The sequence below is a fragment of the Uranotaenia lowii genome, chromosome 2 (genome assembly GCF_029784155.1).
Source record: "Uranotaenia lowii strain MFRU-FL chromosome 2, ASM2978415v1, whole genome shotgun sequence".
Lineage (NCBI taxonomy): Eukaryota > Metazoa > Arthropoda > Insecta > Diptera > Culicidae > Uranotaenia > Uranotaenia lowii.
This window is the reverse complement of record NC_073692.1, coordinates 154,820,315-154,846,980: the sequence shown is the minus strand read 5'-3', so window position 1 is coordinate 154,846,980 and position 26,666 is coordinate 154,820,315. Positions and strand designations below refer to the sequence as shown.

Sequence of the window (26,666 nt, the reverse complement as noted above, 5' to 3'; positions counted from 1 at the left end):
TTCTATTCCGTTCATTTCAGATGAAGCTTTTTACACTGATAGAAAATCACAGTCAGTATCATTCGTGCTTGAAGATAATTTGCAGCACTGGTCGATAGTCTTCAGTTCACTCTTTTTCTATCCCCTATCACTGACGTTTCGTGCGGACAAGGTGTGATACAGCGGTACCTACCGTCGCTGTGGTTGAGTGTGTTGGTGCGGCGCGACCCAGTGCGAAAAAACGGTATAACACATGGTTGCGACACTCCCCCGCAGTACTTCGAGGTTACTGCTCCGAAGTACTCACGTTTGCACCGACGTCCAACACCGCGATCTTCACGGCTGGTCTCTCAAGAACTCCAGTTGCAGTCTGCACCAGTGCACGACGAACCTGTCCATCCTTGGACCGGATTGCATGTACCACCCGACCTTTCGGCCAGCAGTTCCTTGGCAGTGTCTCGTCCACGATGATAACGATGTCTCCTTCCTCAATCGGCTTGGCACGGTTAAACCATTTTGTCCTTCGTGTGAGTGTGGGCAGAACCGGTTGGCGTAGACCTGCGACATTCTCCAGGTGTACTTCAGAGCGTAGCTGCTGTCGTCATATGTGATCGGGGGCTTTGAACCGTCTGACGACCCGATCAAAAGGTGATTCGGAGTGAGCGCTTGCGATAGCTCGTCGTCTAGCGGTAGTTCGGTTAGTGGTCGAGAATTAACGGTAAGCTCGATCTCCGTAAGCGTGTTCCGTAATATCTCGTCTGTGGGTGTGCGGGTGAGTTGTAGGTGCTTGAGGGATTTCTTCACGGACTGAACTAGGCGTTCCCAGGCTCCGCCGAAGTGTGGTGACGCCGGAGGGTTGAACGTCCATTTCGTATCAGTGCACAGTGGTGCAGAACATCAATCTAGCTGTACGAAATTAATAGCGCCCAGGGATGAAGAGATAGACATTTGATGTCTTCGACAACATTGTTTAGTTTTGCATGGAGCACATTCTAGTATCAAAATTTTTGCCGAGGTTTGTTTTTCAAATTAGAGCTTTGATGTCTTCGACAAAGTTGTTTATCTGATCAAAATACATAAGTTTGTTGAATATGTCAAAGTCCTATCACATCACCCTCTGGAGTTACAGTAAAAGTAAAAAAAAATCTCTTGAAAAAACAGTTTTTTGAACCTGACACGTTGTAGATTGGATAAAATGGTTCGCTGTCTTCGAAACAAAGTTGTTACAAACCACGATCTACAATTTCTTCATACATTATGATGGGTTTAGAGGTTACTGAAGCCCTATAGAAAGCATTTAGTGTATTTTATTGGCAATTTTGGAAGGCTCGGCCATCAAAAAGTGCACATTTTCGCAACACCTTCTTTTTTGTGATTATTTTTTATGTTAAGCGGAACCGTTTCCATTTGAAATTAGCGGGGAAATCGGTGGAACTAGTAGAGATTTGAATGATAGAAAATACACTTTTTATATAAAAATTACCAATTTTACTTATAGAAAAAACGTTGAAAATATTTAATTTATTAATAAAATGTTACAGTTTTATTTTAAATATTTTGTTTTATCAAAAGACATTTAAATTCGATTTTTCAAATCATTTGAACTTAAAAAAAATTAATGGAACTAATCTTTTAAATTTAGTAGAGCACTACTGTGTACTGGCAACTCCGGTTCTACTATTAATTTATATTTTAGTGCTATACCAAATTTAACAGATTATTTCCATTAATTTTTTTATTTGAGTTGTAATGATTTGAAAAATCGAATTTTAATGTCTTTTAATAAAACAAAATAAATAAAAGGAAACTGTAACACTTTATTAATAAACTAATTATTTTCAACGTTTGTTCTGTAAGTAAAATTGGTAATTTTTATATAAAAAGTGTATTTTCAATCATTCAAATCTCTACTAGTTCCACCGATTTCCCCGCTAATTTTAAATGGAAATGGTTCCGCTTAATATCAAAAATAATCACAAAAAAGAAGGTGTTGCGAAAATGTGCACTTTTTGATGGACGAGCCTTCCAAAATTGCCAATAAAATACTCTGAATGCTTTCTACAGGGCTTCAGCAACCTCTAAACCCATCATAATGAAATCAATACTGATGTTATGAAATCGCTTGGTACATCTTTGTACCTGAAAATGATCACATTTTCATATGTGATGAAAGAAATTAGAGAAACATGAACTATCAAAGAACGAAAGAACATAAGCCGTAAATATCATGAAAATTTCGAAAAAGATACAACGGCTCACCTACAGGACTTGAACCTGCAATCTCCGCTTCGGTACAACGGCGCGTTAGCCAATTCCACCACGGTGAACGTGATGGAACCGGCGAACACGAGCAATCGAGCTCTGCCGATCAACTGATGGACCTTCTATCGAAACACCATGTATATCCCGCATGTGATCTTTCCCTCTATTGATCTCTCTTGTTTCTCTAACCCCAGCCATCGACTCGGGATTTTAGCCGAGCGAGCACATGGTCGATTGCTTCGGGTTTGCCGCAACTTACGGTCAGGGTTGCCAACTATTTTTCAGAAAAGTCTGGAAGATTTTTAAAAAATGTCTGGAAATTTCTGCAAATGTCTGGACATCTAAGTTTTGAAGGTGGCAACCTTTTTTTGGTCCCCAGATCTCAATGTTACAATAGTATTTTTCTATCACTATATCAGTCACGTGCTCTGTCTGAGTCTCAATTTAACATACATCCTCAAAGCATTTGCCAAGGTTTCGAACCCTTATTGAATTCATAGTTTATAGGTTCTACTAATCATTTCTTCAGGGTGGCCACTCGAAATCCATTTTGGATTTCCCGCATTTTTCCCGACTTTTTCCCGCATGTTAACATGAAATTCCCGCTTAGCACCTGCTTTGACATGTTTTGTTCCAGATTTCACATGATCCAAATATCTTTGGTAACCAACGCCTTAGCAGCGACAAGTCATCTGATGTCCTTTCAATTCTTTGAGACATTTTGAATATCAGAGAATCCTCTACCTGAAAAATACCTCGTAATACATCATATGGTAATATCATCTAATTGGAAATGATCGATTCAAAACATGAGGGGTATTACAATGGAACAAATATAAGGAAAATGAAATAATCGCTCTTGGTTTTATAATTAAAAACTCTCTGGAGTATTCGAACGAATATTCGTTTGGCCGAATAATTTAAAAGGTCAATATTCGGTATTTGGCCGTTGGCCGAGTCGTCCATCATGCTTCCTCTCTATGAGCGTCGGATAGAAGCTTCAATTGTTTCGCCTCCTCGGCCGCCTCTCGCTTCCGATTTGCAATAGTTTCTATAACAGATTGTTTTCCTTTTTTTTTTGTTTTAATAGGACTCGACATCTCTCGAGTGAGTATAACGAGCATACTGGATTAACGATTTCGTTACGGTTATTCCCGTTGTTCAATGAAGCAAGTTAAAAATAGTCAAAACCGATCTAACACGGTAAGAGGATCCATCTCGACCTGGTAGAAATCGGTCGAAGCCAATCGGAAAGAGATTGATGATCAACTGTGAATCAATTTTTACTTGTTTCGCCTTTTTCGTTCAAACTTCATTGAACAGACTTCCACCGAGCCAAAAATTCCCGACTTTTCGGGAGAAATTCCCGGCTTTTTCCTGCATTTTTCCCGGTGGATTCCAAATCCCGTCTTTTTCCCGCATTTCCCGAATGGGTGGCCACCCTGTTTCCTGCCATATTACACCATGACAAAATTGAATTTTCATAGAATCTTAGAACAATTTATATCCAAACACAAAAGTCTGGAATTGTCTGGAAGAAATGCCAAAAGTCTGGAAGTCTGGAAACCTAAAAAAATGTCTGGCAAAAGTCCAAAAAGTCTGGAAGATCCAGACAAAATCTGGAAGGTTGACATCACTGCTTACGGTCAGATGAAGAAGCAATCAGTGCCGCTCAAGGTTCCGAGCAGACCAGTTACACAGGGAGGTGTTGCTCTGTTGAAATCAATACTGATGTTATGAAATCGCTTGGTACATCTTTGTACCTGAAAATGATCACATTTTCATATGTGATGAAAGAAATTAGAGAAACATGAACTATCAAAGATTTTGATAGTTCATGTTTCTCTAATTTCTTTCATCACATATGAAAATGTGATCATTTTCAGGTACAAAGATGTACCAAGCGATTTCATAACATCAGTATTGATTTCAACAGAGCAACACCTCCCTGTGTAACTGGTCTGCTCGGAACCTTGAGCGGCACTGATTGCTTCTTCATCTGACCGTAAGTTGCGGCAAACCCGAAGCAATCGACCATGTGCTCGCTCGGCTAAAATCCCGAGTCGATGGGTGGGGTTAGAGAAACAAGAGAGATCAATAGAGGTAAAGATCACATGCGGGATATACATGGTGTTTCGATAGAAGGTCCATCAGTTGATCGGCAGAGCTCGATTGCTCGTGTTCGCCGGTTCCATCACGTTCACCGTGGTGGAATTGGCTAACGCGCCGTTGTACCGAAGCGGAGATTGCAGGTTCAAGTCCTGTCGGTGAGCCGTTGTATCTTTTTCGAAATTTTCATGATATTTACGGCTTATGTTCTTTCGTTCTTTGATAGTTCATGTTTCTCTAATTTCTTTCATCACATATGAAAATATGCCCATCATAATGTATGAAGAAATTGTAGATCGTGGCTTGTAACAACTTTGTTTTGAAGACAGCGAACCATTTTATCCAATCTACAACGTGTCAGGTTCAAAAAACTGTTTTTTCAAGAGATTTTTTTTACTTTTACTGTAACTCCAGAGGGTGATGTGATAGGACTTTGACATATTCAACAAACTTATGTATTTTGATCAGATAAACAACTTTGTCGAAGACATCAAAGCTCTAATTTGAAAAACAAAAAAGTTAGCATTTTTATCTCGCTATCGGTGGACCCCTCGACAAAAATTTTGATACTAGAATGTGCTCCATGCAAAACTAAACAATGTTGTCGAAGACATCAAATGTCTATCTCTTCATCCCTGGGCGCTATTAATTTCGTACAGCTAGATTGATGTTCTGCACCACTGTGCAGTGGTGACGAAGTGTTCCATCAACTTATCCTGGTTCACTTGCTGCAGGGCTTCCTTCAGTTCGCGGCTGGCTCCGATGAAGTTGGTGCCTCGATCGCTGATGATCTGAACCGGGGCACCTCTCCTGGCGATGAAGTTTCGTATGGCGAGAATGCATGAGTCGGTGGTGAGGCTGTGTGCGACTTCGAGGTGTACTGCTCGCACAGTTAGACAGGTTATGAGTACACCCCATCGTTTCTCGGTCCTCCTACCGATAACTACGTGCATCGGTCCGAAGTAGTCGATACCAACGTAGGAAAATGGACGGCAAAATGGCTGTAGGCGTCCAACCGAAAGGCCAGACATCTCGGGGGCTTCTGGTTTCGCTCGAAGAATCTTGCAGTGCTGGCATCGGTCACGGACACGGTTATAGACCGATTTCAATGCCGGAACGTAGAATCTGCGGCGGATTTCGTTGAGCGTTGACTGGTGATTCATGTGGCAGAACTTTTGATGAACGCTGGCTATGATAAGGTCCGTAACCAGATGTCGCTTCGGAAGCAGTATCGGATGCTTCGTGCATTCCTCCACATGCGCACATTCGTCGATCCGACCATTCATTCGCAGCAAACCATCTTCGGCTAGGAACGGACTCAGCTTGTACAGCGAGCTACGCTTCGGCAACACGTTCTTCCACGACACCGGCTTCGGCTTCTGCAGCAGAGCTTTCTCCTCGGCGAACTCAGCATCTTGCACCGATATGAGGATGAACATCTCCGCTTTTCTCAGCTCCTCTTGCGTTAGCGGTCCAGTAATGATGGGCTCCTTCGACCGCCCCCGACGTAGATTCGACGGAAATCGTTGAATGAAGGCAACGTGTCGCAGAAGACGGTTCCATCTCGAAAAATCTTCCCACCGGAATAGAGCGCGTTCGACGGAATGGTGCTGCACATTCGCCCGTATCTCCTCTGCGGTATGATCGAACTTGGACTCGATGACTGGCCATCCCTCTTTCGGTCCCCACAGGAACTCCGGAGCACGGAACCAGCGACTGCTAGGAGAAAGATCCGGGAGATTCTGCCACTTTGTTGCATCGTCAGCGACGTTCAGCTTCGTCGGAATCCAGTTCCATTCCGATGATTCCGTCAACTCCAACATTTCACTGATCCGTACCGCAACAAACTGATGATATTTCCGGTGATCGGAATTCAGCCAACTGAGGACGTTGCGTGAATCCGTCCAGAAGAATCTTTGCGTAGGCTTCAGCTTGTGCGTCTCCATGGCGTCGTTCGCTAGACGGGCACCGATGACTGCTGCCTGTAGTTCTAGTCTGGGAATCGACACGAATCGCAGTGGAGCTACTCTAGTCTTCGCACGGATGAGCGCACACTCAACCTCTCCATCCTCTTCGAACCGCAGATAGGCGACTGCAGCGAAGCCGTTCTCCGACGCATCCACAAACACATGCAGCTGAATCGAATTCCGCTCGCTTATGCTCGTCTTCGATCGGTAACACCTTGGCACGCTGACCGATTCCACTTGCGGGAGGACGCGCAACCAGGTCTGCCATTTCTCGAACTGCTCACTTTTGATGGACTCGTCCCAGCCTACAACACTTCGCCAAATCTCCTGCAACAGTATCTTCAGGAACATTAAGAAGTGCGCCAGTAGTCCCAGCGGATCGTAGATGGTCATCAGCGTGCTTAAGATCTGCCATTTCGTTGGAACGATGTCACCTTGCAGCAGCTCGGCGTTGACTCTCGGAGGAATTTTGTAGGTAAACGTATCAGTCGCTGTACACCACCACATGCCAAGAACCTTCTCCGTCGCCATCTCGCCCGAAAGATTCAAACTCTTCTCCCCGGGACTCGCATCCAACTCCTGCAGCACTCGATTCGAATTTGATAGCCAGTTCCGGATCTCAAAGCCCGCTTCTGCGTGGACGTGCCGGACATCTTTCGCCAACTTTATCGCCTCTTCTTCCGTCTCTACGCTTGACAGCATATCGTCGACGTAGTGCTCCTTCACGATTGCTTCTACCGCTCGTGGAAACTCATCCTGGAACCGCTCCGCGTTGTAGTTCTTCACGTACTGCGCAGTACTTGGTGAACACGTCGCTCCGAAGGTCATCACTTTCGTAACGTAGACGTCTGGGCTGCGATCTTGCTCGCCGTCCCGCCATAGGAATCTCAAGCACTGTTGATCGAGCCAGTTCATCAAGATCTGCAGAAACATCTCCCGAATGTCGCCGGTGATGGCTATACGGAACTCCCGGAAACGTTGTAGAACGAAGACCAAAGAGGTGAGATGATCAGGTCCCGTTAATAGAAATGAATTCAGGCAGAGTCCTAAGACTTTAGCTGCTGCGTCCCAAACCAAGCGCATCTTTTTCGGTTTATTTGGGTTGACAACCGGAAAGATTGGGAGATACCAAACCCGATCGAATTTCTCGGCTAACTGGTTCTTCGTCAGCTTCTCGATGTACCCGGCTCGTTCGTAATCCCGAATCTTCTCCTTCACCGCTTCAGCCAACGCCGGGTCCCGCTGCATTCGCTTCTCCAAACAGATCAGCCGTCTCATCGCCATCGGTTTGCTGTCCGGCAGTCGAACATCGTCACACCGCCAAAGCAGTCCGGTTTCCATTCGCTTGCCCTTCACACGCGTCAACGATTTCAGCAACTGCTCCGCTCGCTCGTCGTCCTTCGATAAGAGAGGTTTAACGGAACTCATTACTCCCGTGCTGTCTAGGGACATGTACGTTTTCACCATGTTATGAAGATCCGCGTCACTTTGCTCGCAGCACGGACACACGTGAATACTGTGGTGCGCTGTGAAGTTCGTCGTTGGATGAGATGTCGTAGAGCATGGTCCGAACACTATCCATCCTAGGTGTGTTCTAGCGGCAATCGGTTCGTCTTTGCCACCTTCCCTGCTGTCCAACGCCTGACCCAAACGGCAGTTATCTATACCGATGAGTATCCGCGGCCGAACGTTGTGATAAGAATCCGCTGGTACGCCGTCCAAGTGCTCATACTCGGATGCTAGCTTTGCCATCTCCAACGTCTGCTGCGGTAGCGACAGATTCTCCACCGTGTGGACTTTCGACAGTCGGTATTTCTCTCCACCGCGCGTTCCGGAAATGTCCAGAGGTAACATCACGGACTTCATCTCCTGTCGTTGATGATCTCCCGTCCAGCCTAGGCACAACGGATACGACTCTCCGTCCAGCTCCAACTCGTCTAGTAAGCTGTGCTCCATCAGCGTCGCCGATGAGCCTTCGTCCAAAAATGCGACAGTGCGAACGAGCTTGCCTCGTCCGTGTAGGATGACTGGAACGTAGCGGAAGAGAATCTTGCTGGCGTAACTGACGTGAGTGTTGCACTGTTCGACAGGTGTTTCTGCCGCGCCCTGGGAATTCACCGTTGAGGAATTTTCTGCTCGCTGGTATCTGGAATCATCATGTAGCAGCTCATGATGCATGTATGAACAGCCGTTTCTTCCGCAAGCTTGCTTCACTGCGCACGCTCCGAAATGCTTCGCCAGACACTTACGGCACAACTTGTTCTGCTTCTGCGCTGCCCATCTTGCCCCGATATCCAGGTCTTGAAACTTCCTGCATGATCCCACACTGCTACATCCTCCTTGGCAAATGACACACTGTTTCGACGCTGCTGGCTTCGTTGTATTTCTGGGGTACGTCGTAGAGGCCGTCGATCCTGCCGCCGCTTGACTGGAGCTGGATTGGAAGTGAACATGAACTTCTTCCTTCCGTATGCGCTTCTCAGGCTTGCTAGCGTACGCACTGATAGTTGATGGAATCGTTACCACGCACGCCGCTTCCACGAGTATCTCCAACCATTTGCTGAAGTCATCGAGTGTCACCGCCTGTAACGTTGAACGATGTTTCGCCCAGTCGAGCTTCACGGTTGATGGTAGTCTTTCGACGAGCTCTTGAAGAAGTGCCACGTTGCACAAGTGCTCGTTTAGTCCACTTGCCACGATCGTCGCACACATGTTCTGGACTGCAACACCGAAATCGATCAGAGTTCCTAACTTCATCGTCTTCGGCGATGGCATTTCCCGAATCTTGCAGACTAGCGAGTGGACGATAACTTCCGGCCGCCCGTACAGCGTTTTTAACGTCCTAATGACACCTGCAAGTCCCGCTGGATGCAGTAACCGGCTTCGAACGGTCTCGAGGGCTCTCCCCTTCAGGCTACGCTGGAGTCGAAGAAGGTTTTCTTCGTCGCTGAAACCGCACATCCTGGTACTGCTTTCGTACGTCGAAATAAAAAGAGGCCACTCTTCCGGATTGCCCGAAAACGTAGGCAGCTCTTTCGTCACTGCGTGCCGCGCGGCCAGTTGACTTCGGCTGAGCTCGTTGGGATCGGAATCGGATACGTTGGATCGACTTCTGTTGATTTCCATCGCCCGAATTCGCTCCTCAAGAGTCCTCGTTTGCTGATCCTGCTTCTTCGACATCTCCGCGAGCTGCTTTTCCATTTTCTATATCGCCATTTTCACTTCATTCGATGACCGGTTGTTCGTTCCTCCTACAGTCGTCGAATTTGCAGACGGTGGAGCGGTCGGAATGCTCAACTCCTCGCGAATTTCTCTCTCTCTGGCTTCCATACGACGATCAAACTGGATCTTGAGATCTGTCACCACAGACTCCAACTGACGATCCTTTTCTGTAAGCAGCGCCTGGTACGTACGCTGCTGTTCTTCAAACTTTGCCTGCATCTGGTCCAACTTCTTCTGGAATTCGCTGAATTGTTTAGCTTGCTCTTGTTCGCCCGTCAATTTTGGACCCGTTCCATTTCCTGCAGGATTGATGTTGACCGATGAGATTTGATCTGTCCGTTTTGCCACGCACGCTGAACAACTCCAATCTACCTCCTCGATGTCTTCATTCACACCCACGCACTTGAAATGGAACCACGATCCACAATCGTCGCAGCTAACCATCCGACTATCGTCCGGATCCCGGCACACACCACAACTCACACTTGGCTTCTTTGGCGCCATAATTCCAGCTTCCCCGATCACCATAAACGAATTTTTTAAAATGTTGCAAGATGCAACGAAAAGATAGACGGTTTTCCGATTTTATAACGTGTATTACAACTAGCGTTAAAAAATTCCTATCGAGAGAAATTATAATTATAAAATGATATAAGTATTTCGTTATTTTTTTTTGTTGTGCATATTGTTGTTGTTTTTTACATGAATATTTTTTGTAAATATTGATTATTTTAACTGTAGATATGATAGACTTACGTTTAGTGTCCCTTCAGTGTATCGTTACAGGATCGGATGTGGGAATACTGTAACAAGTTTTTAGGTTAGGTTTTTGGTTAACACTTTTTGTACTTCACCTTTGTTACCTGTTTCTTGTGTGTTTGGTACTTATTTTTTATATTAGACGCTTAAGGCACACTTTCCTTTTTGTTTCCAGAACAGCAGCTGTAGCACAAATATCAAATTTTAATCTTATCTAGTCTAAACTGTGATTGCATATATCAACATTGCATGTATTTACTAACCTACGCTTACTATCCGTACTATTAGTTTGTAAGGATTACCACCGTACTATTAGATGTAAGATTCACAATAACCGCAATAGGCTTCACTTATTGCAAACTAGAACGTACTATTAACTTTATTATATTATAAATTAGTAATATTTATCGACTTCTCGGGCGAACACGTTTCTTCAGTCGATAGTCTTCAGTTCACTCTTTTTCTATCCCCTATCACTGACGTTTCGTGCGGACAAGGTGTGATACAGCGGTACCTACCGTCGCTGTGGTTGAGTGTGTTGGTGCGGCGCGACCCAGTGCGAAAAAACGGTATAACACATGGTTGCGACAATGATAGAAAAATTATAAAAACGCATTTTTTAGAGCAAGTCCAATGGTGTTGGGAAAAAGTGATAGAAATTTTGACGTCTGTAGCACAGATGGGAATTTTTCTATCGTGAAATATAGACCAAAAATGTTGGCCGTCCACCGGTGTGATAGAATACGAAGGTTAAAATCGAAAGCAACCAGCGATGCCAAGAGAATTTGCTTTTCAGTAATTTTACTGACTTTTTGAATTTTGAATTCACCGTTTGAAAATTGAAATCAAATTCATTTTACTTGATCATTAACTTGAAATAGTAGTGTCAATATGAAAATTTTATTATTTATATGTGTGAATAAGTATTGTTTAAGTTATGCATTCCAATATTAAACTATATTCTGCAGAATTAGGTGTTTTGTATTGGAGTGCATTTGATAACACGAGTTGATCAAGTTTTTTTTATCTCTTCCAAAAACTTTCATTTTCAAAGTGATAATTAAATAAGTGATGAATAGAAAGTATAGGTATTTCAGACACATTTCTAATTCCATGAAATCGTCATTCAAATTAAAAATAAAAAAAACTTTTATTAAAATCAAATAACTTCAAAAAAATAAGTTTGCTTTTAAAATTAAAAACTAAATTTTTGTTTTAACTTTGTTTAACTTATTCTTTTAAGGTTAAAAAAAAAGATTTAGGTAATCAATTCTCATTACAAAACGTATAAATTGGAGAAGCTGTATTAGGTTTGCCATGATCGAGACGTCATTTAGCCTAATTTATGACCATTGCAAATTTGTCTCAAAGCATAACTATGTTACTGCTTGGAACTGTTGCATGGGACGATTGTTCTGCAGTTCACTTAAGATAAAAAAAAACTCATGAAAAATGTATTCAAATCATCAGTCAGTTGTTATTATAGTTATTCTATAGTACTGGTATTGTAACGTTCTACCAATGTAGCACACATGAAAGTGATTTTGGTATTTGAAGGACTATTCGAATATAAATTTTCGATTGCAGAATCATTCCTGGCCGTGTTTGAACAGAGCGATCAGAGATCCAACCCATCGGAAGCCAAACTTGGTGCGTTTCGGCAGCACAACCTGAAATTTGGGATATGGGTTTTGATTTTAAATAATTTACCGACTTTTGAGAACACCTACCTGATACAAACATTCAATTTCCGATGTCTCTTCGTTGGAATAAGTTGCAATTTGTCCGGATGCACTGGGACCGAAAAATTGATTGGAAGCTGAATTTTACTCCCGATACGACGCCTGCGTTTGATATAATTAACACTTGTCAAATTAACAGCGAGGGTTCCGTGTTCTGAAGATGATGGAACCATTAAAGGCGGCGTTCCGAACTTGTCACCGGACATTCCGACGGAATACCTGTTTCAAATTTAAAAAAATGAAACACTTTCCTTCTCCCGAAAACCGCTTAAACAAAACAAACAAACCGAATTTATGTATTCACACATCTATCTGGCATCTCTGCCCCTAAAAATGCATGATAGCCCATTCGATTGGCAAGGGCATGAACAAAAGTGGTTGTATGTTTTAAAGAGTTGATTTACTTCTTTGCAATAAGTATCCAATCAAGTGATAAAAGTATTTTTTTAAAAAGAAAATACCACTTTATGTTTAAATCCTGACATTGCTAAATTTGCTTTATTTTCCCCTCAACTGAGGTTTTCAACACAAGAAAGATGGCAGCACCGAATCGTGTCATGCACGAATACTGTATTGCAACGCCGACTCTATCACTCGGTTCGGTGTTGCAAAACATTGCGTTTTTCTATCACCCTCAGGGCTGTCCCAACGGTAGATGCAAAACACGGTTTTCGACCACGCTAAAACATTTCGGCTGGCACCGGTGTCGTATATTGCTGTTTTAGCACAGTTATCGATTTCGAAATTCCCAACAGTTATACGCCTTTGTTCCAAATTCATGCAAATTTGGAACAGGATTTCAAAATATACGACAGACCGATTTAGTTCACGGTGAGAAAATTTTAGCCAACAGTTATTTCTTTCACACATGTTTGGGTAACATTGGGTGTGATAATAGTTTCTTTTTGAGATATTATTTGAATGTTTTTTTTTGCTTCAACCACCCTATACGTAACATAAATTGAGAATAGATGTTAATAAAAACCATATCAAGTATAAATAATAGATGTCACATTATTCTCGATTTAATATAATTGAATAAAAAGCTTTTCATTTGAGCTCGACGAATTAGTGAATCCTGTCAGCGTTCTAAAATTTAAAAAAAATAAACTAACAGAAAATTTTAATACTTTTTCGATGAGGTAAAATAAATGTTTATTGTTTGTTCTATAATTTTTGTTTTATTTGAGATATTGAGAGATTTTTAGTTTCGTATGGATTGGTCGGAGTTTTCGTCAATATCAGCATATTTTTCTGTATCCATACACAAATTTACAAATAGTGAAACAAGTTTTTGTCAAACAGAAATGTCGACAAATCAAAGGAAAATTTCCTTTGACTTTGGGATGAACATTTCTCGTTTCCTTTATCAATGTCAGCAATAACTTGAAAAAAAAATTATTTTTTCATTTCATTTCAACAAAACCTTATTCCATTGATTCAAAGCAATTTGGTTGAAATATTTGAAGAATTGTATCAATTGACCTTTTTTCCTCGTTGTGTAGTCATTTTTGCTTTTAAATTAATGAAATCCTGGAAGAATAGTTGAAATCATTGTTCTGTCAAAAAGAATATTCGTAGAATTAATTTTAAGACAATTAACCGTGAAACTCAAAACTTATGCAATTTTTCTAATAAAATGGGTTTTTTCTTCTCAATTATTGAGTGTCTGCAATGAAAGTGTTTCCGTTTTAAACTTGCTCCTACACCGGTGGAGAGTGGGTGTTTTAGCCGATTCTAAAATTTCAAATTGTGCTAAAACTGGTATACTTAAAACCAATATTTACGCCTGAACCGTTGCAGGTGCTCTCAGCCAAAACGTGTTATACGATACAAATTTTGCAGCGCGAAACTGTTCGAATATCAGATTTTCCCAACACCGGTGGACGGCAAATGTGTTGTGATGTGATGTAAACCATCGAAATTTCCAACTCCATCTCAACCAGTGAACTTGCTCTTAGAGAAAATTTTGTTTCAGCGAAAGTTTTAGACTCGATGGTAACATTTAAAAAATCTGATTTTCTTTTGCGCTTCAATGTCAATTTGAAACAAAGATTTCAAGTGGTTATTTATCAAAATCGGTTGAAAACTGAAGAAGTTCTGGCTACTTTACCATAACAGTATTTTTGGTAGTTTTTATTAATTTAACGAACCGTAGTACACTTATCATAGTATAGGAAGAATAAAACATGATAAATCTCACTCACTTCAAGGCAAAATTATTTATTAGCTTACCAAAATGTTACATGTCAAATTTCAGGAAGATCTGACCATAGGGAGGGGTTGCTTGAGTCTCAAACGTGAATAAAATTTTGAGTTATTTTGCCCGTGTGGAACAAAAAATACTGGTTTTTCATCAATAACTTTTTTCATCACAAGCCGAATGTTTTTTATGGTTGATTTTCTTAAAGCCTAAGTGGAGACATATATTTCACCTGAAGACTGCAACACGATTGGACTTGAAGTAAAAAAGTTATTGCAATTCAAAGGCCGCAAAATTTGTCCAACACTAAATGAGTACTTTTTACGCATTGCGTTTCATACGAGAACTTTCGACCAAGATACAATCTTGGAACCACAATAACTTTCCTGTTTCAAACCCAATCGAGTTGCAGTCTTCAGGTGAAATATTTGTCTCTACTGAGGCTTTAAGAAAATCAACCATAAAAAACTATCGGCAAGTGATGAAAAAAAGTTGTTGATGAAAAACCAGTAGTTTTCGTTCCTCCCGGGCAAAATAACTTAAAATTTTATTCACGTTTGAGACTCAAGCAACCCCTCCCTATGGTCAGATCTTCCTGAAATTTGGCATGTGACTTTTTGGTAAGCTAATAAATAATTTTGACTTGGAGCGAGTATGATTTATCATGTTTCATTCTTCCTATGCTATGATAAGTGTACTGCGGTTCGTTAAATTAATAAAAACTACCAAAAATACTGTTATGGTATAGTAGCCATAACTTCTTCAGTTTTCAACCGATTTTGATAAATAACCACTTGAAATCTTTTTTTCAAATTGACATTGAAGCGCAAAAGAAAATCAGATTTTATAAATGTTACCATCGAGTCTAAAACTTTCGCTGAAAATAAAATTTCTCTAAAAAAATGCTTTTTTTATATTTTTTTCTATCATAAAGTTACTAATATCAACAATACTGTTGATCATACGCGAAAACAGTGTTCAGCTGATCGATAGAAAATTTATTCATCTTCAATATGCAAAAGAGGGATTTCAAATTACTGTTATGCCGTCCGAAATATTTGATCTGAGTACATGAACTTTTTTTATTTTTCTAAAATTTCACATTTGGAGCATAACTCAAAAACGGTTCTACTGAGATTTTATTGAATTTCATTTTCGGATTCAGCGCTCAATTTTACATTTAAAATGACCTTCAGTTGACTAAGTTAAAAAATGCTGTAAACTAGTGTAGTTAATTTAATAATTATAATTATTAAGGTTTCGTTATCTTAATGTGTATTTAAGTAAAATTTTTATGTAATTAATTCAAATTATTTTTCAAGATTTTCATAAACGTTCTTGTTTCTTGAAATACAAAGCAACGACAATTTATGTATATATTTTTAAATTCAAAAGATAAGCTCAAAGTTATTTGCGGTAACACAGCAGGTAATTTCCGAGATATCGATATGGAATATATTTTTTTATATGCAACCTCGACTTTAATATGTTTTAACTAAAAAACAACAGAGATTTATTATTTGTTATTGCTTTGAAATCCTCATATTTTTCTGAACATAGAATAAATACAAAGAGAAGACACTACACCCAAAATTCAACCTCTCTGCCAATCGCGAGTAATCAATATCGTAGCATCAAACCGCCGAGGCAGTCCTTGATTTTTAGGGAAAGGCTTGCTAATTTAAAATTGTGCTAAATTTTTTTTTTTCATTTTTTAATTTGTACATGTAGTATGAAATCCATAAAAATAAAAAAAATATATAGAATAAATGAATTTTGAGAAAATTATTTCGATTCAGAATTTTTTTTAAAACTAAATATTCGAAAAGTGGACTTTGTTCAAAGATCGCGATTGTGGAATCTCTAAATTTGTTTTTGTTGTGGTTGTACCCATACAAAAGTTTGTTCTCCACACCCTTATCTATCATTTGGAGGTTGAGTCTCCGGCGCAAAGCACATTTCATCGCATTTTCGACACATAGTAAGCTCCGCCGGGCATTAAAATTATGCAACCTTTTCTTTGGGTGTACAGATGACACACCCTGAAGAATCATAATCGCTTCCTGAAATATGATTCCACTGTCTATCGACAGCCACTTACCGTTAAACATGGCATAGAAATATGGTGAAACCGAAGCCAGGATGACCTTATGAGCATTTATGGTTTCCCCTCCGACTTCCAGGGTTACGTCACAGAGCTGTTTTCGGCCGAATGGAAGAGAGATAGAGAAAATGGATTGATTTAGAATAAATCTGATACGTCGGACATGTGCTTCGAAGGTTTTTGCACTTTCACATCTGAATTACGGTCAACACCGGACACTTTTGGTGGTGTTTGAGGGGGAGTGTCACATACAAAAGTACTAAAATAACCTGCCTGAACGTTCTGCCGCATCCGGTTGATGGCCGAGAATGAAGCAATGCAGTGACCCGGGTTCTGGTGATGAGCCTGCGGTAAAATGTCCTCGCCGGACATATTCGGGGGGCTGAGGTCGCTCGGTGTTTGCGTCGAGTTGCTGGTTACTGTCGTGACATCTTCTCCGGTGACGGTCGATCCTTCGTTTGCTACTGGGGACCTGGCGGGGGTGGATTGGCGGGAGAAAAAAAAAACGAGACCACAGTGAGAATCCAAAACACATAGGTAATTATGCTTTCATGCATTTTCATGCATAGTAATCACGATACCTCCCCGTCTGGATGGAGTTTTTAACAATGGCATTTCTATTCAAATGACTGGCAATGTATTCATAAACATTAACTGTGGAAGGGGGTTTGTGTTATTTTTTCCTGAACAGAATTAAAGTTTTTGTTTTATCCCACATTCGCATTTTTACATAAGATCAGCTTCGAATGGAAAATAAATGAAAATGATTTTCATAGACTTCATTTCATTTTGGTTTCAAAATTGAACAATAACAATTGCTGTCATTCAGAATTATTTTAACTCAAGAGCAGCGGCGGATTTTGCGATAGTTGATCTGCCTTCGACAAAACATTTAAACAAAAAATAATAATAAAAAGACTATGATTTTTTTTTGCTGACCACGTTTTGGTTCTATGATTTCTCTTAATCCTGTTTTATTAATTGATCGATTTTAGATATCGTTGAAAGTGAGATTTGTATCCACTTTTTTTTTCTAAATTTTTAACCTTATAGTCAAAAAATCTATTCAAATGTACGTCTTGGTGGTGGAGTGGTTAGCGTGGTAAGACGGTAATCGCTGGTCCACTGATGGCATGGGTTCGATTCCCATCTCGGTACTGGGTGTTAAATGTTAACCTTAAGTTGTCCACGTAATTTATTCAGTCTGTAAAGCCTAAATCGGCTAAGACGGTGTATGTCTTTTTAAGTCTTTTTAAATTGTTCAATTATTACACAAATTCAGCATTCAAATAAATTCCTTTTGAGGCACAGCCCAAATTTATAAAATTGAATCCTATAAGGTTTAATAATAGATTGCGGATTTTCATTTCAGACATTAAAACTTGATTTTAAATTTAGATGTTGCAAATAGATTTAAAATTCTATACAAGATATCGGTTTCAGTTTTCGAATCAGATTTTTAAAATAGACATCTAACTTCTGACTTAGAACTCAGAAACTACGTCAGTTTGAAGCAGAGATGCGTAAACTCGCCTCGGAAAGAATCATTCGGCTGATTTCTTCCGAGTTTAACTTGCTATTTGCAGATTGATTTCATCTTCGTTCCAATCATCACATCAATGTGCACAAAACGAAGAAAACAGTTTTGCATTGATGTTTTCCATGCCTCGCAGGAATAAAATCACAACAACGAAACAACAGAACGAAGCTGACCGTACACAAATGCACACGAGCGATCGTTGCCCGACGGACTGAGTTAACATTCCTCGCACCCTTCTCTCGCTCGTTTCCCGTTCCCTTGTATCTATCACTTTTAGCCACGCCCCTATGCGTTGTCCGATTGATGTGTTCGGCTGCCGAACGAAAACGATTTTTTCAGAACTGTACGCAGCGTTGCCTGATTGAAAACCGCTCAAGTCCGTAGATTTAAGGAAAATCGAAAAATGTGCTGATTTCGGCAAAATAAAACTTGATGACCTTTTTTTTTTTTTTTGGTCGTCAGGTAGAATTTTCAGTTATCCGCAGAATCCCTTGAATTTTTTCGATAATCCGTAGAAAATCCGTAGGAAATGCTAAAAATCCGTAGATTTCGAGTATCGATCCGTAGATCCGTAGAAATGCTGAAAATCCGTAGAACTACGGAGAAATCCGTAGATCTGGCAAGGCTGACTGTACGTTCGTTTCGCTGATGTTTCCCCCGCCCCCGATTGCTGTTTACTCCTGCCGAGTTTACCCGAAGCTTCCTTCCTGATGCTTTCCGAATTGAACTATCGATAGCATCATTGCAGTTTGATTTTAACGAAATAAAATCGTTCTGCAAAGAAGGGCAAAGTGCGAGTATGAAGACTCGCGATTTTAACATCTCTGGTTTGAAGCACATCTAAGTACAAAGCGACACTGAGTCAACATTTTAAAAATTGCAAAATAACACGTTGAATGATTTTACCAGAAAGAGAATACGCCTTTTTGGAATAGAGTCTTAATTTTGTTTGAAAAATTAGCTCGATCATACATTATTTAAAAATTTAGGAAGAAATTTAACTGATGATGGTTCTTATTACCTGGGTTATGTTGAATGCGTCTGAAAAATATACATACAAACATTAGGGTGGCAATTTCATTATCGAATTTTGAAAACCGACCATATGCATTTGAGGCCCTTGAAGCCAAAGAGGTATAAGTGCATAAAAGCTTATTTCGAGAAAACACGCTTTTAAGATTTTGTGTTTGGCCATTTCCCATATATTTTCCAAAAGTTTGTGCATTTCTTCGGAACGTAAAAGTATCCAAATATACTTTAAAAAATATGAAAAAATCACCAAGTATAGCCTGAAAAACGAAGAATCTTTTGGCACCATTTACTCAAAATAGATCATTTTTGCACGTATACCCCTTTGGCTCTGGGGACCTTATTTGTAAATTGGCCTAAAAACTGACCTGTGCAAAATTTCAGCTCAATCAGACTTGATTAAGGGATGCCTCAATACGCACAATATTTCGGTTTTTTGACCCTCGAAAATCACCAAAGTGGGGATCAAATAAAACTTGGAAAATCAAAATTTTAATGTTGATGCCAAATGACTAAGAAATGCATAAAAACTCCGAGATCTAGTGATGTTTCAAAATAAAATAATTTTGGCCAAAAATCGACTTTCAGAGACTTTTCTTATTTTTTTCGGAAAACCGAATAAGTCCCGGAAGATAGATTTAAAATTTCGGTTTTTCAATTTTGTCCCTTAGATTATTTTTGAAATTTTAAAGTCGATTTTTGACAAATTTTTTTTCGAGATAATACCAGATTTCAACGTTTTATGCATTTTTAAGTCATCTGGCATCAAAATTAAAATTTCGATTGTTCCGATTTCCTTTGGTCCTCCCTTTAGTGATTTTTGAGGGTCAAAAACCGAAACTTTGAGCGCTTTGAGGCACCCTTAAATCAAATCCGATTGAGCTGAAATTTTGCACGTATCAGTTTTTGGACCAATCTACAAAATGTATATGGTCGGTTTTCGAAATTTGACAATACCCATTTGACTGGCACCCTTAAACGATAACTTTTATGGTGATTCGATTGAAAAGTTCAACTTTGAAACTATTTTATTCAAATTCATTTATACCCTTATTTGGTAAAGATTGACAAATCATAAATGAAAATACAATTTTGGTACTGTTTAAAAATTCAGTAGGTAGATAAAACATTTATTCTGCGCAGACATGGTTCGTTTTGTCAAATAATCAATAAAAACTAGCATTTTCAACTGATTTATAACTGGTCGAGATAATACCAGATTTCGACGTTTTATGCATTTTTAAGTCATCTGGCATCAAAATTAAAATTTCGATTGTTCCGATTTCCTTTGGTCCTCCCTTTGGTGGATTTTGAGGGTCAAAAACCTAAACTTTGAGCGCTTTGAGGCACCCTTAAATCAAATCCGATTGAGCTGAAATTTTGCACGTATCAGTTTTTGGGCCAATCTACAAAATGTATATGGTCGGTTTTCAAAATTCGACAATACCCATTTGAATGGCACCCTTATGTACATATATTTAAAAAAACGATAACTTTGATGGTGATTCGATTAAAAAGTTCAACTTTGAAACTATTTTATTTAAATTCTTTTATACCCTTATATGGTTAAGATTGACAAAACACAAAAGAAAATACAATTTTGGTACTGTTTTAAAATTCAGTAGGTAGATAAAGCATTTACTCTGCGCAGACTTGGTTTATTTTGTCAAATAATCAATAAAAACTAGCATTTTCAACTGATTTATAACTGGTCTTATCGAAGATACAATATTGATTCTATCGACAAAAATAACCGATAAACTAACTGAAAACATAGAATATATTTAATTCACAAAAATCTACAAAATAATATTTTAAACATTTGAAAATTGGAAAACCAAGTTTTTGTTAGTTTCTTGAACCTTTCATTAATCTAGTTCATTTGTAAAATAGATCAGCTTTCTTATGTTGCAATATCTTTGTTGTTTTATTAATATTTTAAAAATTTAAATATTTTTTATCTAGGCTTCAATGAGCCAAACTTGTTTTGCTGTAAACAAAATCCAGTGCTAAAATCTAGTTTTAATTCGTCACTTTTGAAGAGAAAAGTAAATAAATAAGGAAATGTGGAAAAAATATGATTTTAGACGAAGCTGGAGCTAAGCTCCTCTTAAGTCTTTTTTTAACAGGTACAAAATCCAATTAAAACTGTTTAACAACTCTTTCATAATGTCATTGTTCGGAGGTTCAGATGTTGTTTAGAATCTTCGAAGCACACCTTTAAATTTTCGCTCCTCAAAGTTAAAAATAAAATTTACTTGTAAGATAAGACTTATTAGGATAAGAAATATTCTTAAATTTGTGGTATACTGAACTATCAATGCCTTTCCGATTTCTCTAGATATGCTGGTTTAGGCTTGTGGTCTATTTGGAGGCAATTTAAGTTAAAAAAATAATTTTTGAGCATACTTATGTGAAATCTAACCTATATTCTACGAAGAGCTTCTACCTGCATCGCAACCTGGTCCACCAGATACTTCCCTTATCCTTCCTCTAATCCATGATCGCCGAGCTCCTTCTGCTAGGTAGACAAGATCTTTGGACGTTTATGAAGGAAAATGTTCTTTGTGCCAACGATCCGAAACTGTTCCTGCTAAGTACTGGGATCGCAAAGCTTCGCCTAGATATACCATATTACCTTTAGCAGCATCCTGATCTGTAGAAGAAATTTCCATCACAAAATGGTTTGAAGTGAGAGCTCTGAAATTCCCTGTGGTATTAACATCAAAGGTTTCGAGTTGATAAGCGCCTCCTTTCCAGCCAAAACAGTTGGGAGAATCGCATCATTCAACTTTCTTCCGTCGTCTAAGGCCTCCATTGACACGTTAACCCTTCTTACCAAGCGTTCCCACACACCACCCATGTGGGGAGCTGCGGATGGATTGAATAACCAGTTAGTTTGGGCGTTGGTAAAGGTATTAGTACAGGCTAGATGGATTTCGTTTAGTTGTTTTTTCAACTCTCGAAAAATTTAGTGTGGAAACCCTCTTTTGAGAACAAATCTCTTGATCGCTATGATGCAGGAGTCCGATGACAAACTTTACGCCAACTCGAGATGAATAGCTCTTATTACGAAGCAAGTAAAAACTGCCACGTATCTCTTCTCCTTCCTTCTGCCAACCGTTACTTCTACTGGGCCCAGATAGTCCAATCCCGAGTACTTGAACGGTCTAACATAGGGCGTCACACGATCTTCACATTTCTGGATTCTGTACCGTTGACAATTCTTCGCTGCTTTGTCGATCGCAGGACGTAGTTTCGCTTTTTCGAAGCGTTGTCGAAGCTCGTTAAATACGGTTTCTCGATTCCCTTGCCTGAAGGTATGATGATAAAAATCTATTAGACGTTGAGTTATCACGTGACTCTTGTAATATTATGGGAAATCGTACATCGAATATGGCGTGTTGAGCATTGACAGCTCTTCCTTCTACTCTTATAATGCCGAACTCATCAGCATACGGGGTTGATCCATAAATAGCACTTGTCTTCTCAATACTTTTATATACGGTTATTGGTTTGAAACGGTTGCTTAACAGGACTTGGACTTCATCTGGAAACAGTCAGCTTGGACCACTCTCCGAAACATCATTTTCGCTTCTCGATATTCGGGTTGTCGGAGAGGCTGTTTTATCGATGGAATACACTTTTTCATTAATGCTTTTATCCTTTCAGTAGCTTGTACGGCTTCGATGGGTAGACCTTAAACTCGCCGACGATAATTTGAAAGCAAACGAAGGATGGGACACTTCGACATTCTGGAGCATCTACTAATGAGTGCGGAACGGATATATGGTGCAACAAATGGTGACTTCAAGCTCATCGGTTGTATTTGGGATGGGCTTCTGCTTCGGCCAATACTCCAAGTCTTGGTAGAGGAAGGATGGTCCATAAAACCATTTGCCGTTTGAGTCTGGTACGGTTTCCTTTCGCCACTTAGTCAGACTATCTGCTATGTTTTCCTTAGTCGATAGCCAGTGCCAAATTTGGGGATCATTGAGTGATAGTATAAGTCTCGCTGACATAAGACATAAGTCTCGCTGATTGGTATTGTGTGATCTGTACAGACATTTGCAAACATATCCGCCCCAAGAACTATCGCTTGTAACTGTTTTCGTGGGATGGATTGGTACTTGAGTGGCGCAACTTTGGCCACCAATCTGACTAGGCTCACCACAATACGGTTGTCCTCGACCAATCGATAATACGTGAAAATGTAAAGTTGGACCAATGGATTCAGCACAAGTCCAGCAAAGTGTTGAGCGATTTGTAAACCATCAATGTTTTGAAGCAGAGATGTCCAACGAAGAAATTTCTCCCACTTCGCATCCTATATCTTTTGATCCTAATCAGGCCCGTGCGAAGAGCCTGTCCATGGGGGGGGTTTTCGAAATTCAAATTTAGCTAGAAACAATAACAGCAACAAAATTCACAATAAATCCGATAAGTCAATAAAAAAAATATTAAACAATTTGTGATTCCATGTTTTGTTCTAAATATTTTGAAAAAATTGAAATTTTTCTTCAAAGATTACAAGTAGCACATTTTTGAAACTTTTCATAGATTAGCCAAAAAATCCTGATCGATTCAAAAACGATGATTGAAAATTACGTGAGACGTTTGTAAACCTTAACATTCATATCAAATAGTTTAGAATTTCAAGCTCTGAATATTTTTTCGCTGCCAATTTAAATACTGAGTCCTGACAATAACAAAAAGTCGAAATTGTGTTTTTCTTTATAAAAATTCATAAAAATAAAACTATACAATAAAATTCGGCGAAGTTGTTATAAAATACAAACAAAATATAAAAATCAAACAAATAAGCTTCAAGATGATTTTTTTTCATTAAAAACTTCATACGACTTCGTAAATTAATTCATAGAATTCAATTGATAGCTTAAGAAAACAGTACTTTATGCCTTTGATAATATGGTAGATTTAGAATTTCTTCAAATTTACTAAATTTCTTGAATCTTTACATAAATTTTGTCATTTGCCTTTAGTTTTGGTGATATATAGTTTATAAGTTCAAAAATGAATCAATCTTGAGTGAAATCAATCATTGATAACTAATTAACTTACAAATCTACATGAAAGAACAAAAATGGCTATGGATTTGTTTACTTCATTTGACTAAGAAGGAAAAATATTTCGATCATGATGATGATGAATAATCTCAAAATAATAAATTTAACAGTTTTTAAAAATTGTACGAATATCATAACAATACAAAGGTTTCATATAATTAAACCATTTTGTTGAAGCCTGCTTAATTATTCAATTTTTGCTTAAAAAATATCCAAAATTTGATTTTTGTTGAATTTTTTTTAAATATATGTAAAAATTCCCTTTTTTAAACAGAAAAACTGTAAAACTTTTTTCGCAGAATTCACAATAACTTAGAGAAAGTTGATGATTAAACTTTAACCATTATTGATTTTTTTTGTAAAGCTTTTTAAATTTTGTCTAAAAAATTCCAATTAATTTTAAATGATTTTAACACATCTAAAAGTTGTATCAAAAAGGAGAAGCTGATAGATAGAAAACAATAACAGCATATTTGGATGCAATAAATTTAATTAAAATTAACTATAAAGTTTTTTGCACTTTGGAAAGATGTGAATTTTGTGGCCTTGTGTAATTCATTAAAAACCCTTTGAATGTGGGGTTGAGTATAAGGAGAACAAGAAACACAAAACAAAATTAATGCTAAAATTTGTTTAATGAAGAATATTTATAATTCGAAGAAAATTTGTAATGACTTTTTTTTATAATCAAAGTGATTAATAATAATATTGAAGTTAAAGTTTTTTTGGCTTATTCTGATGACTATCGGAAGTATTAAACGCTTGTAACATTTCTACCAATTTGTGGATATGTTAAATAAGTAGTCGATGAATGAATTTTGTTAGCTTCAAATTCTGAATTTGGTTGGTTACAGTTCTTAATAAAAACCCATTGTAAATACAACCCATTTTTTGTGTCAAAATTTGAGTTTCAATACAGATGGTTTAATGAATTACAAACTGAAATATACAATTCAAAATTAGTATCAATTAGGAAACGTCTAAAAGTGAAATGTCTTAGGCCTTGAGTGATTTAAGATGAAATTCCGCCGGAAGCGAGAAAATTTTCTAACATGTATGGTAAATTCCTCTCTTGAACTGAAAAATTTTGCTTGGAAAAAATCTCCATGGGGGGGGGGGGGGTTAAACCCCTAAAACCCCCCCCGTTTGCACGGCCTTGATCCTAATGAACTCCACTGCGCCAGAGATCTTGGACTATCATTTTGCCGTGAATGACGAAAGGGGAAAGCAGTCCGATAGGGTCAAATAGGCTCATGACACATTGGAGCACCTCTCTTTTCGTTGGTCTTAAAGATATCAATTCGTTTATTAGTGTAGATCAAGTATAAAGAATAATTTATTCATTTTCTGCAAACAACTTAACATAAAACTGCGAAATACAAAAAAATCGTAATCTGTGAGTTTTACCCTAATCAATAAGATGTTGGAAATAGCCCTATGGTCACTTCATAATGGGGAAACGTTCATAATGACTGAGTCATATGTAGCAGGAATAAAGCGATGTCACAATCTCTGTCACAAGCTCTAGAAAACGACAAATCACTGTGTTAAATTTTATTCTCTTTTTAAGCAGGCTTTATTCGGGCATTTCAAGTTTTGTCTGCCAGGCCTTAAATCAAGGTCGCGAGACAGAACTCTTTTTAGAATCGAGCCTTTTGTTTGTAAGCATTCGGATTTGAACAGTAATCTTGAGGTCCACATCTGATGATTAGATGCCACGGAATTAAAGTTGTAAAGTTGTGCAGGTTTTCCTACAGTTTTTGTTACACTAAATAAAAATAATTCAGTTCAATACTACATGGTGGAAAACTTTTAACTGCTTCCGTGACCATTATGGAAGATAAATGAAACAAACCCGACTCGAACATAGCCCAAAATAGAGAATATCAAAACAAAAAACAATTTTGTTGATTTGTTGGTCATTCGCACGGGCTGTGTCAGGAATGTGTCAAAATTAATGAAGTTTGAAAAGAAAGACGATATATTTTGATTTGAGTCCAGATTTAATCAACATTTAAAAAATAATGATAAAGATGGTAGCTCGTTTAAATCACGGGTCTTTAATTTTGGTCTTTACATTACTTTTTTTTAATAACATACTGTTTATGTTTGAACGCTCTTCAAAACAGCAAAGTATGAATATGATGTTTTGAGTATCTGAAACAGATAATTGGATGTATTATAAGGTGGACATTACACCGTTTGTAAGATCCGAAAATAACTCACTGTGAGAAAACTGGACAAAGTCAGGGTATATTTGAACACAAATCCAACTTCAACGGGGACAACTCGCTTCATACTAGAGTGAAAAAATAGAAAATTAATTGAAAATTGGTTTAAATTTTTTGTTTCGACTTACCACGTTAAAAAGAATATAAACGCTTTGGTAGTTGCTCGGTTAAACTCTGTGTAGTTACAAATCATCGCTTTTTGAATAAGTTGATCGCTCTTAGCCGAAAAGTTCAAATTATAAGAATGTTAAAATGGTTAATTTGCTTTATAAACTCGGGGTTTATATTTACCGAGTACGTGATATCATTCCCGATATAGCAAAACATCAGCAACTGACAAACCATCGTCACCAGATAGTTGAGGGATGAAATGACCACCACGACATCATGTCCCCCGGTGATTAACCGTAATCCCGTCATACAAATTATAAG

At 38.6% G+C, this 26,666-nt stretch overlaps 1 protein-coding gene and 1 long non-coding RNA gene across 4 annotated transcripts in view; both read right to left on the bottom strand.

Annotated features, from left to right (window-relative positions):
- Nucleotides 1-26,666, bottom strand: part of LOC129744449 (kelch-like protein 17) — a 170,431-nt gene that overhangs the window by 39,938 nt on the left and 103,827 nt on the right. For all 3 annotated transcript variants that reach the window (XM_055736969.1, XM_055736970.1, XM_055736971.1), the window contains exons 3-4: nucleotides 16,621-16,819; nucleotides 16,345-16,441 (exon numbers count right to left, since the gene is read on the bottom strand). In XM_055736969.1, the coding sequence (XP_055592944.1) occupies nucleotides 16,345-16,441; nucleotides 16,621-16,819 (296 nt within the window). The remainder of the gene's footprint in view (nucleotides 1-16,344; nucleotides 16,442-16,620; nucleotides 16,820-26,666) is intronic.
- LOC129744452 (uncharacterized) lies at nucleotides 11,752-12,537 on the bottom strand. Its single transcript, XR_008736916.1, has 3 exons — nucleotides 12,328-12,537; nucleotides 12,029-12,259; nucleotides 11,752-11,968 (listed from the first exon to the last, which is right to left on the bottom strand). It is a non-coding gene; the product is annotated as an uncharacterized LOC129744452 (long non-coding RNA).